Genomic DNA, 18,448 nt, shown 5'->3' on the forward strand with positions numbered 1-18,448 from the left:
TGGTTTAAACTCTGTCCTCAGTATTAGTACTGCCCATGTGCACAATTGATTCGCTAGCTTTTCATTGGGATAGCTGGTGGCAGTGTTCTAGAAAGGTGGGTGCGTTCCTAAGTCAGAGGACCCGGGTTTGAACCCAGTGTGGGCAAGTGTGGTGGAATCAATACACCTGTTACAATCGCAGGAATTTTATGCCCGACTGGCTCTGCTTTCTTAGTCCACCCCTCAGCAATCAAGTCCAGCTGAGGGTGATCAGAGCCTCTGTCAGCGTCCGCAGTTCAGGTGCACCCCATTAGTCTTTCATTAGTGACACTGCAGCTTCACTACAGTACCACTGCTCGCTAGAACTCATAAGTGCATCTCCTTTCTAAACAAGCGTCTAAGAGCTTAACCTGTTGCTAAAGACAAAGTACAAGAACAAATAAAATAGGTGTTAAAAGGAAGGGTCCAGGGCACATCTTGAACAGGTGAATTTTCAGCATGCGGCGAAAGATGGGCAGCGACTCTGCTGTACTGACATCAGTGGACAGTTCCCACCATTGTGAGGCCAGGACAGAAAAAAGCCATGGCCACGCCAATCTGCCGTAGGGGGGCTTGGAGCAACTGGGGAACCAATCACCTCAAGGCAGCAGAGCTTGACCACAGCCTGGAGGTCGGAGGGAGCTGTTCATTTGCCCTGTAGGCTCGAACCACAGTCCTAAACTGGATGGGACAGCGCAGGGAGCCAGTGCAGAGAACAGAGTAGGGAAGTTTTGTGGAAGAGCATGGGGCTGTTGAACACCAGGTCAGCAGCAGCTTTCTCCAGGAGTCTGATGGCCAACGCTGCAGGATGGCAGCAAGTAGGGAGTTGCAGGAGTCCAGGCGGGAGATGACAACAGCCTGGATGAGCACTAGCGACGAATCACAGCCAGATTTCTTTCCTAGCACAAAGTTTGATAAAAGAGATGAGTATTAGCAAAGGCAAGGAGAATGATTATATCAGTGTACAATGAGCTATGATGGGGAATAATTACACTATTAATTTGATTTCCAGGCATGGCATATACATGGCATGCTTACTTGCAATGGTAATAATGCCTTCAGGTAATAACACTATGCTTGATTAATTTGATGTATAATGTGGCAAATGCTATAGTAGCAGCAGCAAGCATCAGCCCACTATAGCTAAATAATGCCAGACAAGATTACAGACTGTAATCAATGTATGAACAATGTCACATTGATCATGCTCAACATTGTTAAAATTGAAATACATCTGAGACCTCCGAACGTAACGTTAGCATTAACTAACTAACGTTAACCCTAAGCCGTTAGCATTAGCTACCGTTAGCATAGCTCCCTAGCCTATCAATATAGTTGATGTTAATATAAAGAAATGTAACATTAGGTAATGTTAGCTAAGTTATTCAACATTGACCCACTTACCCTCTAGATCTTTTCCAACGATGTCCTAAAGTAACCACATGTCATGATCATTTGCATCATAGACATACGTTCATATCTATGATTAGCATGATCATAAGCTTCATTGCTAAAGCATAGCATGTTAGCCGACGTCATTACATGACTTCCTATCCAATCAGAGGCAGAGTAGGGCGGGTCTTCCTATGGTGACGTGCTTTCCCGAGCTCGCAGGACTCACGAACGCGCGACCAGCGCGTCCCCGAGGCTCGTGCACAGCACATGTTTAAATGGCTCAATACAGGTATTGGTGGCTTCAAAAACCCCAAAACCCCTAAAACTAAAAGTTTATATTGATAAGATTGGTCTCTGATGCTGAATGATACCCAGAAAAATTTTGTTTTCCTTTTCTAGCCCTATCTATCATCATCCACTAACATGGGAAATAAGGGTTCTTGGGCCGCATGCCTTGATTTGACTTGCAATACCGGGCTTGGCCTGAAAGCCCATGGTGGCTTCAATGCGCCAAGCTGATCCTGGGGGCTTGATCCATGCTCTAATCTCAAACCAAACCGATCACGTGACCGAGGCCTCGTTTGTCATCGGTCACGTGCTTTTAAACAACGAGGCAAGTCTGGATCCGGGTTTTATATTATACCTCCATGATCAGGACCGTTTATATTATACCTCCATGATCAGGACCGTTTATATTATACCTCCATGATCAGGACCGTTTATATTATACCTCCATGATCAGGACCTGCCTGCCTCGGAACCTCGGTCTCAAGGCCATGGTAGTTCTCAGAGATGGCATGTGTCCTGGATTGAATGAAGAACTAATCCAGGCATTACGAGCAGAGAACATCACAACTGGTGTGTGTATTTAATCATGCGTTTATTCTTCAGTCTTTGTTCAAGCGAAGCTAGGCTAACTCATGCTATTTTCTATTTGCAGTGGAAGATCTGGTGTCATCTGACACTGAAGATCTGGCACAGAAATGCTCTGTATCCTATAAGGTACATCTCAGCATGTTAAATAGGGTTGTTGAAATTAATCATTTCTAGGATGCATCGCGATGCGGACGTGATAATCTAATCTTTGACATGATAAATGTTATCGACCTGTTGGCTTTAAACTCCTTGTGATGCTAATTCAGGAAGTGCCCTTGCGAGCTGCTTCAGAGCAGACGACGCTGCAGCTAGACTGCAGAAGTATTTGTTTTGTTTTTGAGGATAGGACAATTTCACACAAACAGTATAGGTAGGCTACACCTATACACTTACTACTAGAAAATTGAGGATGCAACGTGATGCATTATTGAATCAAACTGTTGATAACCAGTAGAAGATGAACAGCTCTGTTAAGTGGCTTACTGGCATGTCGTCCATGCTTTGTACATTATACACCTGTACATATGACAAATACAAATTGTTGATCAGTAGTACCACTAGTGACATGAGGTGGCTAACACCTCTCAAATAGAAAACCACTCAAATAGTACAGAATAACTACTTTAGGGTCCCCATAGGTAGCCTGGCTTCGCCAGACCCAATTCGCATGCAGAGGGTCTGTAAGGGTCTGTAAGGGTCTGTAAGGGTCTGTAAACTCACAGTTGCTTTCCGATTCCCAAGGGGCCTTACCAACAGGGTAGATCCAAATGCTTCTGGATGCAATTGGATATACCTACAACCAATCAGCGAACACGCCTCTACGGCGCTCCTCTGTTCCATCTTATTAAACCTGCCCCATATTAGAAAAACGGTTGTGATTGGCACGAACACATTTCTGTTTGGGTGGATTCCATTAGAACGGTTGGATATTCAAACTGATCTGCGGACGGTTAGAAACTGGTAGAAACCGAATATGAGCTGGCGAGACCAGGCTACTCCATAGGGCCCCATTATGTGATCTTGTTATGTGATCTTGTTATGTGGTCTTGTTATGTGATCTTGTTGTTACGTGATCTTATGTGATCTTGTTGTTATGTGATCTTGTTGTTACGTGATCTTATGTGATCTTGTTGTTATGTGATCTTGTTATGTGATCTTGTTGTTATGTGATCTTGTTGTTATGTGATCTTGTTATGTGATCTTGTTGTTATGTGATCTTGTTGTTATGTGATCTTGTTACGTGATCTTATGTGATCTTGTTGTTACGTGATCTTATGTGATCTTGTTATGTGATCTTGTTATGTGATCTTGTTGTTATGTGATCTTATGTGATCTTGTTGTTATGTGATCTTGTTATGTGGTCTTGTTGTTATGTGATCTTATGTGATCTTGTTGTTATGTGATCTTGTTGTTACGTGATCTTATGTGATCTTGTTATGTGATCTTGTTGTTATGTGGTCATGGCTCTCTCAGGCGCTGCTGGCTGTACGCAGAGTGCTGCTGGCCCAACACTCAGCCTTCCCCGTCTCTGCTGAGGATCTTTATGATGAACTGCTGAGCTCCACGGCCATCCTCTCCACTGGCCATCCTCTGTAGGAATCTACACAATGCATAGCTTATATAGGAACTCATTGTATAATAAATGGATGATTTGACAGACATTTTAAAATCAAATCAATGCACTTCAATGCACTTGATCATAACTAGCTGTTTGACCCCAAGGATTAGTAGCACCTACTTGCTAAATAAATTATTGCCCCCTCCAGGTTAGATAAGCTGCTAGATTCAGGCTTGTACACTGGGGAGATAACAGAGTTGTCAGGAAGCCCTGGAAGTGGTAAAACCCAGGTGTGTGTTTCCCATCATCACAAACATTGAAAATGTTTACACTTCACTTGTTAGACCAGTATTCATAGAATACCTGGCAACTGTTTATGTTGCGACTACTATTTATCATATTCCTTTGTCCATCAGACTAGATAATACTAGAATATACTCGATAATATAATAGAAAAATAATTTCAGTTGTGCATGTACTGTATATGTAGTGATTCACACAGCCACCTCTCGTCTCTTTCAGGTGTGTCTTGGTATAGTAGTTACTATATCTTACCATCTTAAGCAAAGTGTGGTATATATTGATTCCACCGGAGGAGTGTCTGCTAGTCGCTTGCTTCAGATGCTACAAGCTAAATCCTGTAACATGGAGGGACAGGTGAGCTGAGAGAATGACCATATAAGATATATGACTTATACTGTTTTAGAATGTATGATCTACCTCAAACGATTGACTAGACAGTAATGTGTTGTCATTTGCAGATGGAGGCTCTCCAGAGAATCCAGATTGTCCGTGTGTTCGACGTCTTTTCCTTACTTGCCTGTTTACATAATCTTCGTTGTGGTGGACTACAGCAGGTATGGACGATTTTTATTTTGTGTGTCTAAATGAGTCCACTAAATCCTCCTCCTCCCTCCGTTGGAGGAAAACATGAGAAGCCATGGATCTCATGGAGAGAAACATTTGTATAGAATTCAAATAGAGCCCCTCAGTCACATCATTCTGACCATTTTGTTTTACATGGTACCCTTTTCTTGTACATATAAACAAATAAAGATAATTGGTTCCTTAATTTACAGGCCTCAGTTGGTGGTGGCTCAGTCAAAGCAGTGATAGTGGATTCAGTGTCGGCTGTGATGACTCCCACACTGGGAGGGAAACAGAATGAAGGTAATATGGCACTTAGTCAGGAAGTTGTCACACTCAATAATTAATTTTATTCCAATCCAGGGCTGTTGAAATAATAGTATAGTATCTTAAACATGTATTTCATATAGTATTATTTTTGCATCTGATAAGTGGAGTTTAGAACACACTTTGATAATGTGGCTCTCAAGACTCCGTTTACCGAGTAACACGCCTGGCATAGTTCATGAAATTGATCAGAATCAGCATGAACTGATATTGCATTGTGTGCAGACACAACTGCTTATTGGAGCCATATCTCTAGGTATGTCCTTGATGATGCAAGTGGCTGGAGTGCTGAAGACTATAGCCAAAGACTTCAATGTAGCTGCTCTGGTCAGTAATATTGTTAACAGTACATTTCTCCAGTTCTGTTCTTTCATACGATGTGTTACTCTGCCCCTTTAAACCAAAACATAGTGTGTTCTTAGGTGACAAACCATGTAACAAGAGACGGTAGTGGTCAGTTGAAAGCTGGACTGGGCCTATCGTGGAGCCATGTGCCTAGAACCAGGGTTCTCCTGGAGCGTGTTGAGAGCCCTGGTTCAAGCCTACGAACTGCAACTTTAGCCAAGTCCTCTAGACGGGTATGCAAAAAATAATAATAGAGATAATAATTAAGAACCACTTTATGAACAACATGTACATGTTTCTACTCACCCCCAGTCATAGGACGTCTGTATAATTCTACAATGATATGATGGAAGAAATGGTGTGATGTGCATCTCACTAGTATGAATGGAACTGTGCGATACCCCATAAATGAATTGTTGCTGTGGGTCTGAATGAACATTTTCAACAGTCACAAGTTCTTACTAACTTTTAAATAATAATAATTTACTAATTTAGTAATAAAACTATATTTACTTGTGTTCTACCCCCAGCCATGTATTCTGAAAGAGGAGTTTGACTTGCAGTGCTGGAGTAGGACAGAGGGCGGCGCCACCTCCAGAGTCCCAGGAAAGAGGAAACTGGAAATCTCTGATCCTTGTTAAAGCGAATGTTGTGTGTATACATGACAGTAATGTGTACATGACATTTTATTGAACATCAGTCCGTTTGAAAGTCCAGAGGCTGGGCCACACACTGCGTACGGCTGGGTAAAAAAGACATGGAGGAAAATGACCTGCATGTTATGAAGAGATTATCCAAGCCTTTTATTTGTGCCTTTTAGCACCTCAAAATGGATGTATGAACTAAACATTGACTTAACAATGGCAAACAAATGTAATCCATCGATGTAGTGATTCAATTGGGAATTGAGAACATGTATGGGTTTTACCTAAACCTTATAAATACTGATATGGCCATGTGTATGTCATTTGCACAACCAGCTCATAGTGTGTGCACATCTTATACACATCCCATTACTACATAATCAGAAAAATACTTGTTTCATGATTCATATGCTAATGCATGGCTAACCTACTGATAAACCTATTTGGAAAAAGTACTGTGTATATATATATACACATACTACCCATTTGTGTGAAAGAATCACAACCAAAATTGGGTCAGTGAATCTGGGCACAGGCACACAACCTTACTGCAGAAACAAACCCAACACCTACTTGTATCAGACCAAATGCTACTGCACTCTGAGAAACTAAGGACTGAAAACAAAATAAGTAGAACAATCTTAAGTGAAAACACCTCTGTCCGTTGACAAAAGATTCCTATTTATATTGCTACAGTAAGTCTTTCCTATCCGCAACATTCAACCAAGTTCAGCATTGTTTGCATTTTGAGTCTAGCTCAACAGTAGAACACTTTTGGAGATAATAAGTCCAGAGTCTTTTTGAGGAGTGCACTGGTCTTCAATGAAGCAAATGCAGCATGTTAAAAAGCAGGGCTGGGATGGGTGTGTCCATCAGCAGGGAGGGACCACTCTTCTCTTGCGAATACACTCCCAGATCCAGTTGGAGGTGACTCTCTCGGCCTGGCTGTCCTCCTGGGGAACGACCATGGTGTGTGTGGCCGAGGCCTCGTCGTACCCCAGCACCAGGTCTCCGTCATAGGCCACAAAGTAGCGCCGCAGCTTGTCATGGTCCTGAACAGAGTCCGGCAGGAAGAGCTTCACCCCGCTGAAGATGTCCAGCAGAGTCTGGAGGGGGGAGAAGAGAAGGGGATTATACTTGTCAAAAGTCTCTTCTTATGAGGGAGAACTATACAGATTGATCATTTGTATAACAATTTTTACAAAAATGTGTAGTATAATTCATATTGTACAAAATTATAACTAGCAAAAACAAAGAAATTCAGACCAAACAGTCCTTGAAATTAATATCAGATAAGAATTTGGAAAAATAGTAGTCTCTCCACACACGCTGTGCTAGCGCTGGTGAAGGGTCTGGCTGCACCCCCTTATCATTCTGAGATGGGGGAAATGCTGTATATCTTTAAACCAATCACAATCATCTAAGCTTGTTTTTCCCCTCAATCCTTGCAAGTAGTGTTGGGGGATTGAAATCTGATTGACACTGCTGGAATTGAGCAGCACCAATGACAGGCTTATATTAAAAACCTACATCATGTGAATCAGACTAGAAACAGTAATGGTGAGTGACAGTAGGTAAATAGTAGCAATGAGAATAAGAGTACCTTGTCATTCCTAGGTTCTGATAACTGAGAGGCCACTTTCGGTTTGCTTTGTCCATTGCTGTGCACAGTTTCAGACTTCTTCACCTGCAAAAACAGGTGTTTGAATCAGGTGGTAAGAAGGATTAAAACGGATGCAATAGTTTTCAAAAACCATCCTTTATACCCCGTTTGTGGTTTACCTAAGAATATGACAATGGTCATAAAACAATTAAACAAATACTAGGGCAGACATGACGAGAGTGATTTGAGTTGTGTACCTTCTTTGCAGCAGGCTCGTCAGCAGTCATTTTCCTCTTGGGAGCTGGGGAGGGAGGTTCTTTCTTCACGGCCTTGGCTTTGGGAGTACTGTTGACCTTGGCTTTGGGAGAACTGTTTTTGCCTGTGAGAAAGGGAAGGACAAAGGTGATCCTTGATCAAAACAAGTTTAATGTTTAACTACTACCAAAAGTGTTACCCAACATTGTGAATGTTCATCATAATCAAACGGGAAGTTCCACATCAACAAGTGGACTGTTCCTCCCACTGAAGCCAGCACAGCACAGCACAGGTGTGAACCAGTCTGAGAGCTCAATGTAGAGAAGACTGTTGGATAATTGTAGGGATTGGCCAGGCCTCTAGTGCTTTTCCACCCAAGACTGGTGGTGTCAGTAGTAGTTGGTAGTAACTTACTGGTCTTACTAGGGGTGACTGATCCGTAGGAGGTGGAGGGCGGGGAACTGCTTCCACTGTCACCTCCTGATGAACCCTTGTCATCGTTGCCTTTGGAGGGCCCGGCTGTCACCTCGAAGTCACACCTCTCCTTAGAGATACGATACAGCTCCTAGAGAGAACAGGTGGGCAAAATTATAAAACTAATTCTTCACTCATCTGAACAGAAAACTTGGTTATGGAAACTCCAGTAAATCTGCAAATGGAAAAACTTATTTGTGATGCCCCAAGCATGACAATGTGGTTTAAAACTATTTCACCAATAGTATTTGTTACATACTTAACCATAGCGTTCTGGGCATTATAATGCTATCTGTTCTCCTACTTTAAGCTGATGGAGGTTAGTGGCACTCTTCCAGTCCTTGTCGTCCCGGATGCGGGTGCATCGGGGGAAGCGGATGGAGATGCCGTCGGCGGTGTGCATCTCCGACTTGGAGAACTCCGCCCCTGTGATCTCCCACACTGGAGCTTTCTACACCAGGGTGAACCAAATGAGTTGAATCGATACAGAATATAATCAATATGATTATGATGAAGCCTGGGGTAAATGCAACACAGATCTGCTGATCATGACAACGTATCTATTATCTAGTGGTTGGTTTACAGGGTTGGATATTATTTGTAGCATTATTTAGATGGGAATGTCATGCATTGTTTAGCACTATTTAAGCGTTAATATAGCTACTAGGGATTGCTGCATGAATAGCTATGCAACAGATTACAGTATTTACAGTACAGTCCAAGTACCTGGCAGTCAATAAATCTATATATCTAGTAAGATAGCACTTCATTTCAAAAGCCTAACGAAACCAGAGATGTCTACTGGCTTGTCCTTGAACAGGCCAAATGGAACATTCAAACTAATTCGCTTTAAACCTTTAAATCTCACCTCAGGATCACGGATAATGAAATCAGGATAATAGTTCTTGATGATTCTCAACCAGCCAGGGATTTTGCTAGGCTCCTGAGGTAGTAAAGAGAGATATACAGATTAATTAAAACTAATCCTCACACGCTCTCCAGGCTGCAGACCCACTATTCTCACCTTGCTGATCTTGATCACATCCAGCTCCTTCTGGAGCCTGGCCAGGGTGGCGTCATCGTATCCTCCAGAGCACTTGGTGACCGTGCACCACTTCTTTGAGTCAGGGTCATAGCAGCCCATTAAAAAACTGGACATAATCCCACCTGGCAGATGAGAGATATAAAACTGTGACTTCAAAGCTTTTACCCAAAGTCATTATTCTAATCAGACCCGTCTTGGAAGAATATATTTGATAGGAACATTCACAGTACAGTAAATGCACAGTACAGTTCATTGTATGTTTAGGCTAAAGACTAGTCGTGGCAAAAGAACGAGATTGAACTTTTCATAAATTAGCTTGAAATCCAAGTTCCTTTATTGGAATGCTGAGTCTGACACTATTGGTGCACTGACCGTTTGAGCCTTTCCCATAGAAAGCCCCCAGCACCACCAGGTCCGCCGTGTCTGCCATGGCTCCTTCATTGAGATAGTCCTTCTTCACCTTCAGCCAATGGCGCTTCCCTGGCTCATAGGTGCCCTTAGGACACGGTGAACTCAAACACATACTGAATTACCATTCATACTCCTAATATCAGATTATGTACGTAAAAAATTGTCAAATGTTTAAGTCAGACACTTTACACAACGCATGCCAGAACTAGAAAGAGTTATAAAGCTTTGATTGATTGATTGATTAAGCGTCTCACCTTGATGTCTTTGAGCACCAGCCCCTCCAGTCCTTCTCTGATGACCCGGGTGATCATCTCAGCCAGGTCTGCTGCCCTCTGGAGGCCAAAACACGAAATGTCACACAAACCACCTGCCCAGCAGCCACTAACCCTAACCCTAGCTACATGGTGAGTAGAAGACACTAACCCTAACCCTAGCTACATGGTGAGTAGAAGACACTAACCCTAACCCTAGCTACATGGTGAGTAGAAGACACTAACCCTAACCCTAGCTACATGGTGAGTAGAAGACACTAACCCTAACCCTAGCTACATGGTGAGTATGAGACACTAACCCTAACCCTAGCTACATGGTGAGTAGAAGACACTAACCCTAACCCTAGCTACATGGTGAGTAGAAGACACTAACCCTAGCTACATGGTGAGTAGAAGACACTAACCCTAACCCTAGCTACATGGTGAGTAGAAGACACTAACCCTAACCCTAGCTACATGGTGAGTAGAAGACGGCTTATTACAGGGGGAGTGGCATTCAGTATATGAGCCGGTTTTATATCAGTGAGGTGAGAACAGTGGGTCTGCAGCCTGGAGAGCTCCAACTGTGATACGTGTGAGGATTTGTTTTAATTCATCTGTGCATCTCTCTTTACTACCTCAGGAGCCTAGCAAAACCCCTGGCTGGTTGAGAATCATCAAGAACTATTATCCTGATTTCATTATCCGTGATCCTGAGGTGAGATTTAAAGGTTTACTAGAGATATAGATTTATTTACTGCCAGGTACTTGGACTGTACTGTAAATACTGTAATCTGTTGCATAGCTATTCATGCAGCAATCCCTAGTAGCTATATTAACACCTAAATAGTGCTAAACAATGCATGACATTCCCATCTAAATAATGCTACAAATAATATCCAACCCTGTAAACCAACCACTAGATAATAGATACGTTGTCATGATCAGCAGATCTGTGTTGCATTTACCCCAGGCTTCATCATAATCATATTGATTATATTCTGTATCGATTCAACTCATTTGGTTCACCCTGGTGTAGAAAGCTCCAGTGTGGGAGATCACAGGGGAGGAGTTCTCCAAGTCGGAGATGCACACCGCCGACGGCATCTCTATCCGTACATGCAGTATATATAAGCCAGTTTTCTATCTTCTCAGAGGTGAATGATAGGTGAATGGTAGAACCAGTAGCCCGCTGCGCACATCATATTCTTCATCATCATCTAACAGGTAAAACTGCTTCTTGATCAGCGCTCCTATGAGACATGATGTGAATATGGGACTGTTTGGGAATGTGATATAAGTTGACCTACAGTGACGTGCTTCATTTCAGAGAATAGAATCCTGTTGGGGACTTCGACCATGTTGTCATGGAGGAACTTCCTTCGTTCATACAAGGGCCTGGAGAGGAGGGAGTCAGAAGTTATGTCTTGTGAATATACAGTACATAGGCAACAGAATACACTATAACTAAAATGACATTAAGAAAAAAAAAGAAGAAAAAAAAAGAAATGTGGTAAAGGAAAAAAACGAAACCAAAAAACAGAGAAGGAAAAAGACCAAAGACCAATTGAAGCCTCATGCATTCAATTGAAGCCTCTGGATCACAAAAAAACATACTGAAGTGACCACAGCTCAGTAACCTAAAATGAAACTTACTTCTCCATCAGGCTCGTGCCATTGAAATAGACACAGTCGAAGACAAACAAGCACACTTTGGCATCTTGGAAGGCTGCTTTCTAAAATAAGAGGGGGGAGAGAAACAATTAATGATTTCCCTTGAGACTGAGACAGACAGACACACGCATACACACACGATGAGTAAAACCAACACACAGAGCAGGTAAACTGACAGATTGCCAGACTCATTCTCACCTTGTGTACCCCCAGTGTTCCGAAGGGCAGTGGTTTGCTGGTGTTGGTGTCGATGAGGAGGACCTCAGCATCCAGGATCATACTGTGGCCACCTGCAAATGCTTGGGGGATGAACTCTTTAAAGTGGGCTACCTGCAACACACACAGAATTGGATATAGGAAAGAATCCCCACACAAAGGAACCGCTGTATAAACCATAAAACCAAACAAAGTGAAGCGTATTTCCCACACCAACACATTCCATTTAACCTTATGATTACAGAAGACGCAGCCAGAAATCACCAAAGCGGCAGAAAACAAATATCCTTTGCTGCTCAGTCATGGAGAGAGTAGAGACTTTGTGATTTGCCCCGTTCTGAACAGGTGTGGATGTGTGTGTGTGTGTGTGTGTGTGTACATCTGTAAGTGTGTAGTCTGACCTTGTGCGGGAGCACTGGTTTGAGACTGCGGCTGAAATAGCTGAAGTGATCTCCGTTCTTGTGGACCTGCACGCGCTCGCCGTCGTATTTGATCTCGGAGTACATACCGTTGGGGCACTTCTTCATGGCATACTCAATGGATTTACACGCCTCTGCCTGGAGAGAGAAACATGGCTCATTTAGGGAGATGGCCGCATAAGGCAATATGACAAATAACATTTTTAGTTTTTAAAATCTTTTATATGGCTTCTATAGGTCTAGAGAAAGCTGTAGTTATGAACATGCTGATGATGATTCCACACAGGGGCGATATTTTACTGAAGGCTTTGTTGCCTCAATGTATTCAATATCATATGTTCATCAATATGTTCACAAACACCATACATGTAGTTTTATCAACTCTCCCACCAGCTGAGTAGTATGAGCTTATTTAGCAACATGCAATTGGGTGCATCATGTGTGCGCGTACATGCGCTACATTAATGTGTGTGTGTGCGTGTGGACACCTCACCAGCATGGGCTGTACTGGGGTCATGAGTGAGGCCTCCACAGTGAGCAGCTTCCTGGGGCCAGAACCGTTAGAGGCGTCCTGCTGGTTCCTCAACACACGCTCGATCACGTCCCCCAGGTTACGAGAGGCCTTGAACGCATCGTAGGCATTAGGGTCCACCGCATCCAAGCTGTGAGTGAGATCAAAGAGTTTGTAACATTTTAAGTTACAACGCTTTACATTTTTTAAGACAATTATTGTTGTACTACAGGCCACTTACACATGCTTGGCTCCAGAGTTCATCTTCAAATCGTGCTTGATGAGGCGAATTATACATTTCAAATCGTTGCCTGTACATCTGAAATGGAGAGAGGAGAGGGTTGAGACTTGAAATCAGTGTGTGACAAATGACTACAGGAAAATACCAACAAAATTCTAGCCAGTGTCTGAAGCTGCTCAGCATCAGAATCGTTGTATTTTTAGAATTTGTTTTATTGCCATTGTAGTTTTTCAACATACTAGGAATTTGCTTTCGGGCATGATGCGTCAACAGTTTAGTGGAAATAAACACTAATATCTCACTTTTTGGAGATGTCCTCCAGTTCTTTCTGCTGCTCATCCTCTTTTGTTAACTGGGCCAGACGGGTTAACGAGGCATCTACCTCCTGGATGGTCAACAGACTTTTTTTGGCTGGTGGGAAGGACTTGCTTTCTTCAAAAAACATCCTCACAGTCTCTGACACGTCCCCCTTCAAAATCAACAATGAAAACCCTCAAATCATGTCCTGGTAAACAAAGTCAATTCGATTCAAGTAATGCTGAATCACCAATTGGCAGCAACTGCTTTGCAGAATAAAGTGAAAAGGACAGATGATGCATACGATATGAAACATCTATAGCGGATTAGTAATATTAGACACTGACCTGCTCCAGATCTCTCACCATGGCGTCCTGGTTACAGTTGAAGACTCGGCTGAAGAGCTTGACGATCTGTTTGTCGTTGAGGTTGTACACACTCTTCACCACCCCAGGGAGCAGCAGCTTCACCGTCAGGTACAGGTCTCCCCTGAACGTGTCTGGAAGGGGTCAGAGCACAACACCAACGTGGAGGTGTCCGTCAGTATCATACGTCTTGCTCAAAGAATGAAAACCTTATTAAGGCATGAGATTTGTACGAGGAGATTTCGAATCATATCACTGTAGTATTGCAGTTCACATCATAGTTGAAGGGCCATATTACATATACAAAGTACTTCGACAGTATACCTAACCCTAACCCTTCTACAGTATACTGCCTGCTTCAAAGTTCTACCAACCCCACCTCCACCAGAGCCTTTCTTCAGGAACTCCTGGATGATGGCAGTTTTGACGTTGTAGCTGTTCTTGTCTGCCACCATGGCACAGAGCTTCCGGAACTCTCTCAGCAGACAGTCTTTGTGTTTGGGGTCACTCAGCTGGGAGGATAAGGCGCTGCCCTGGCTGGGTTTGGCAGGGGAGGGGCTGGGGCTGCTCGAGCCTCCAGCCTTGGTAGCTGATGGGACAAAGGGTGATGGCATGTCAAATTCAACTGATGAGGGTTAGGGTTAGGTGTAGTGGGGATGACTAGTATGATTAAAGCTGCTATCGGATTTCTATTCTCCCACCTCACCTCAAAGGTGGAAGTGAAGCATCAAGGCTTGTACTGTACCCCCCGGTTCAGAGGCAGGTTCAAAACGTAGGATGACCAATTACCTGTAAAGCCGGAGAACTTCCGTGGGGCGTTGATGGACGGGTCTGCAGGTGGAGCCGATAACTGGCCACTGGTGTTCATCTTGGCTTGCACCTTCTTCTTTGGGCTGGCGTTAGCTTTGGCCATTAAATCTGCATGGCAAGGGTTATGGTAAATTCAATCTACTTCACATTCAGTTTGTGGGTTTAAGAACACCCACACTCCCAAATAAGTCTGTGTAGAGGAATGCTGATTTAATCTCACACTCTAATGAAGGTACCCTCTGCTAATGCTCTGGGGGGTACCCGCTTTCTGGAATACCCCTCTGGTGTCGACCCAACACCAACTTAATAATAATAATAATAATAGTAATAGTAATAATAAATAATATAATTAATAAAATAACTGCTGTAGCAGAGACAAACAGCAGTCTACAAAGACATGTTTTTCACAGATGCCCTCAATCACTTATCCCTCTTGATTTGTCCGTGCAATATAGCAATATTTAAATGTTTAAAATCTTACAAAAATTGTACTGAGGCTTTAATGCTCATCATCACACATATACCGCCCATGCCATTTCTACCAATATACCTAGCTTGGCTTCCTTTGCTGGCCAATTGAGGTATTGAACCAAAAAACAAATGCATGGAAGATGCTATAGATGACCTGAGACCAGTTTGTTGATGAGGTCCTTGTCTTCATCCTCCAGCTCCTCCCAGCCCTCCAGGTCAGTAATGTCCTCAATCTTTTTTGTGGTGGCCCGGGCCTTCTCCAGCTTCTCAAAGATGCACTTCACATGATACCACTCCTTCATCTCCCCAGCAGACTCGCTGAACGGGTTGGGAACAATCTTCCCGATCCGGACCACGCCCTTCATGATCTTGTCCTTACATTTCTTACATCCGGCTGTGCCACGTTTGGCATACTCCACACAGTACCTCTGTTCTGCCATATTGGACTGGTTAGTGAAATGCCGATGCCAGGAAATCTTGAAATGACAGTCTAGGGAGAGCTTGTGTTTTTGAGGTGCCTGGGTGCAATGGTGGCTATCCCTGGGGTAAGGGGATGTGCCCCGGCACTGAGGTAGGAGTTGGGGTATCAAAGAGAAGGGGCGCACCCAACACAATATCCTCCTGTATGGTTGACAAGTGTAGAATTTTGTTGTCTCAAGTGTCAATGAAAGGCAGATTCTCTGCATCCAGTATGGTATGATGGATTCGTTGATGCCTAGGAAAAAAATATTTTTTTAGACAGGACTGTATTTTTCAAGTCTTAACTACATGATGGTGTTACAAACCCACACCGTGTTACTGTACAGTTACAAACCCTAACCCTGTACAGTAAAGATATAATCAGCTAGCTAGCGATCACGTTAGCCGGATGGCAAGAAACCTAACATTAGCTACACAGATGAGAGGCCAGGGCTGGCTTAACTAGACACTGGAAAGAGAATTAGTCAGTAAGCTAACGTCATTGATTGCTCCATTTTAGCTAAATCAATCACTGATCTACGTTAAGTTAGACTGGATAGATACCCAAACAACCACGTCACAAAGCAGCTAGCCAGTAGCGCTGGCTCAGTGAGTCTAACATCAGGCTAGCTAGGTTAGTCTAACATCAGGCTAGCTAGGTTAGTCTAACATGAGGCTAGCTAGGTTAGTCTAACATGAGGCTAGCTAGGTTAGTCTAACATCAGGCTAGCTAGGTTAGTCTAACATGAGGCTAGCTAGGTTAGTCTAACATGAGGCTAGCTAGGTTAGTCTAACATCAGGCTAGCTAGGTTAGTCTAACATGAGGCTAGCTAGGTTAGTCTAACATGAGGCTAGCTAGGTTAGTCTAACATCAGGCTAGCTAGGTTAGTCTAACATGAGGCTAGCTAGGTCAGTCTAACATGAGGCTAGCTAGGTTAGTCTAACATGAGGCTAGCTAGGTTAGTCTAACATCAGGCTAGCTAGGTTAGTCTAACATGAGGCTAGCTAGGTTAGTCTAACATGAGGCTAGCTAGGTTAGTCTAACATGAGGCTAGCTAGGTTAGTCTAACATGAGGCTAGCTAGGTTAGTCTAACATGAGGCTAGCTAGGTTAGTCTAACATGAGGCTAGCTCACTAGACCGCTAGGTACGTGTGAGTTCATGTCCTTTTGATCTGGTAGTCAGCCATAGCTAGCTAGTGATCTGGTCCAGTCAGCCACAGCTAGCTAGTGATCTGGTAGTCAGCCATAGCTAGCTAGTGATCTGGTAGTCAGCCATAGCTAGCTAGTGATCTGGTAGTCAGCCATAGCTAGCTAGTGATCTGGTAGTCAGCCATAGCTAGCTAGTGATCTGGTCCAGTCAGCCACAGCTAGCTAGTGATCTGGTCCAGTCAGCCATAGCTAGCTAGTGATCTGGTAGTCAGCCATAGCTAGCTAGTGATCTGGTCCAGTCAGCCACAGCTAGCTAGTGATCTGGTAGTCAGCCATAGCTAGCTAGTGATCTGGTAGTCAGCCATAGCTAGCTAGTGATCTGGTCCAGTCAGCCATAGCTAGCTAGTGATCTGGTCCAGTCAGCCATAGCTAGCTAGTGATCTGGTCCAGTCAGCCATAGCTAGCTAGTGATCTGGTCCAGTCAGCCATAGCTAGCTAGTGATATGGTAGTCAGCCATAGCTAGCTAGTGATATGGTAGTCAGCCATAGCTAGCTAGTGATCTGGTCCAGTCAGCCATAGCTAGCTAGTGATCTGGTCCAGTCAGCCATAGCTAGCTAGTGATCTGGTCCAGTCAGTCATAGCTAGCTAGTGATCTGGTAGTCAGCCATAGCTAGCTAGTGATCTGGTAGTCAGCCATAGCTAGCTAGTGATCTGGTCCAGTCAGCCATAGCTAGCTAGTGATCTGGTCCAGTCAGCCATAGCTAGCTAGTGATCTGGTAGTCAGCCATAGCTAGCTAGTGATCTGGTAGTCAGCCATAGCTAGCTAGTGATCTGGTCCAGTCAGCCATAGCTAGCTAGTGATCTGGTCCAGTCAGCCATAGCTAGCTAGTGATATGGTCCAGTCAGCCATAGCTAGCTAGTGATCTGGTCCAGTCAGCCCCTAACCCTAACCCTAGCTAGTTAGCTCATTAGCTAGTTAGCTCATTAGCTAGTGCTAGCTGCCCAACATTAGCTCGGCCAATGCCAGCAAACTAAATAGTATTGTTGGCCAGCGGTGTCTCTTATAATAAGATGTTCTTTACCGGCTTATAAGGAAGGAAGATCTTCTCCTTGCTGTAAAAATAGTAACTCTTAAATAATTGCATTAGCTAAAAATGCAAAAACAACAAGAACTAGCATTATTCCGTTCCCTTTAACCCTAGCATGCTTCCTCTTTGTTTGCCTTTATTTCCTGTATACTGCGCATGTGCATCACACAGTGTTCCGACCGGAAGCTGCTGATATGACGTGTACTGTGGGTTAGATAAATACTAATACTAATAGATTAATACTGTTCTATTAATACCTCCATGCGTGTACCATGTCCAGTGATGATAAGAGGCAGTTCCACCCTGACAGAAATCGAAATGTTATCTAAACACACAATATTAATGGGAGATAGACCTACTGTAAAACAGAATAATTTTGAGCAACTAGAATGCATTACACTCTTTATTGTGAAGTAGTACATAACGTTGTCTGTTTTTCCCAGTTAACATTAGACTTTACAAACAAAACAACAACCAAAATATGAAACTATTATTTACCAGTAGGCTAAAGCATAGACTACTTCTAGCTAGACTAGATAATACAAATTATAGCAAGTCATCTTTATCAGAACTAACCAGAACTTGCATTACAATCTCTGCACAATTGATGGCAGTAATGACATTATAAAGTTCAGTCTTCCTAATTGAAGCCATGGTTTAAAACTAACAACACACAT

General features: G+C 43.3%; 2 protein-coding genes across 5 annotated transcripts; one reads left to right on the top strand and one right to left on the bottom strand.

Moving 5' to 3' along the window:
- The first annotated feature begins 2,068 nt into the window (after nucleotides 1-2,068).
- On the top strand, nucleotides 2,069-6,057 carry rad51d (RAD51 paralog D). Of its 2 annotated transcripts, XM_084445948.1 has the most exons (10): nucleotides 2,069-2,271; nucleotides 2,354-2,415; nucleotides 3,763-3,881; nucleotides 4,056-4,137; nucleotides 4,370-4,504; nucleotides 4,609-4,704; nucleotides 4,927-5,017; nucleotides 5,298-5,368; nucleotides 5,464-5,619; nucleotides 5,917-6,057. In XM_084445948.1, exons 1-10 carry the CDS (start codon nucleotides 2,148-2,150, stop codon nucleotides 6,025-6,027), a joined length of 1,047 nt encoding a protein of 348 aa, XP_084302074.1. In that variant the 5' UTR covers nucleotides 2,069-2,147; the 3' UTR covers nucleotides 6,028-6,057. The 2 variants fall into 2 exon arrangements, with proteins under 2 accessions (XP_084302074.1, XP_084302075.1); XM_084445949.1 differs by lacking the exon at nucleotides 5,917-6,057 and having other exon boundaries at nucleotides 5,267-5,368; nucleotides 5,464-5,613.
- Nucleotides 6,058-6,159: 102 nt separating this feature from the next.
- Nucleotides 6,160-17,901, bottom strand: lig3 (ligase III, DNA, ATP-dependent). 3 transcript variants are annotated; one of them, XM_084441746.1, is made up of 21 exons: nucleotides 17,766-17,901; nucleotides 15,228-15,788; nucleotides 14,582-14,710; nucleotides 14,172-14,381; nucleotides 13,775-13,926; nucleotides 13,433-13,599; nucleotides 13,131-13,208; nucleotides 12,872-13,040; nucleotides 12,361-12,516; nucleotides 11,942-12,073; nucleotides 11,726-11,805; nucleotides 11,380-11,467; nucleotides 10,073-10,150; nucleotides 9,780-9,903; nucleotides 9,387-9,529; nucleotides 9,231-9,305; nucleotides 8,667-8,813; nucleotides 8,303-8,453; nucleotides 7,891-8,012; nucleotides 7,634-7,717; nucleotides 6,160-7,136 (listed from the first exon to the last, which is right to left on the bottom strand). In XM_084441746.1, exons 2-21 carry the CDS (start codon nucleotides 15,757-15,759, stop codon nucleotides 6,903-6,905), a joined length of 3,051 nt encoding a protein of 1,016 aa, XP_084297872.1. In that variant the 5' UTR covers nucleotides 15,760-15,788; nucleotides 17,766-17,901; the 3' UTR covers nucleotides 6,160-6,902. The 3 variants fall into 3 exon arrangements, with proteins under 3 accessions (XP_084297872.1, XP_084297874.1, XP_084297873.1); XM_084441748.1 differs by lacking the exon at nucleotides 17,766-17,901 and having other exon boundaries at nucleotides 15,235-15,298; XM_084441747.1 differs by lacking the exon at nucleotides 17,766-17,901 and having other exon boundaries at nucleotides 15,153-15,268.
- Nucleotides 17,902-18,448: the final 547 nt, after the last annotated feature.

Source organism: Borostomias antarcticus (assembly GCF_949987555.1).
Source record: "Borostomias antarcticus genome assembly, chromosome: 1".
In the NCBI taxonomy this organism is placed as follows: Eukaryota; Metazoa; Chordata; class Actinopteri; order Stomiiformes; family Stomiidae; genus Borostomias; species Borostomias antarcticus.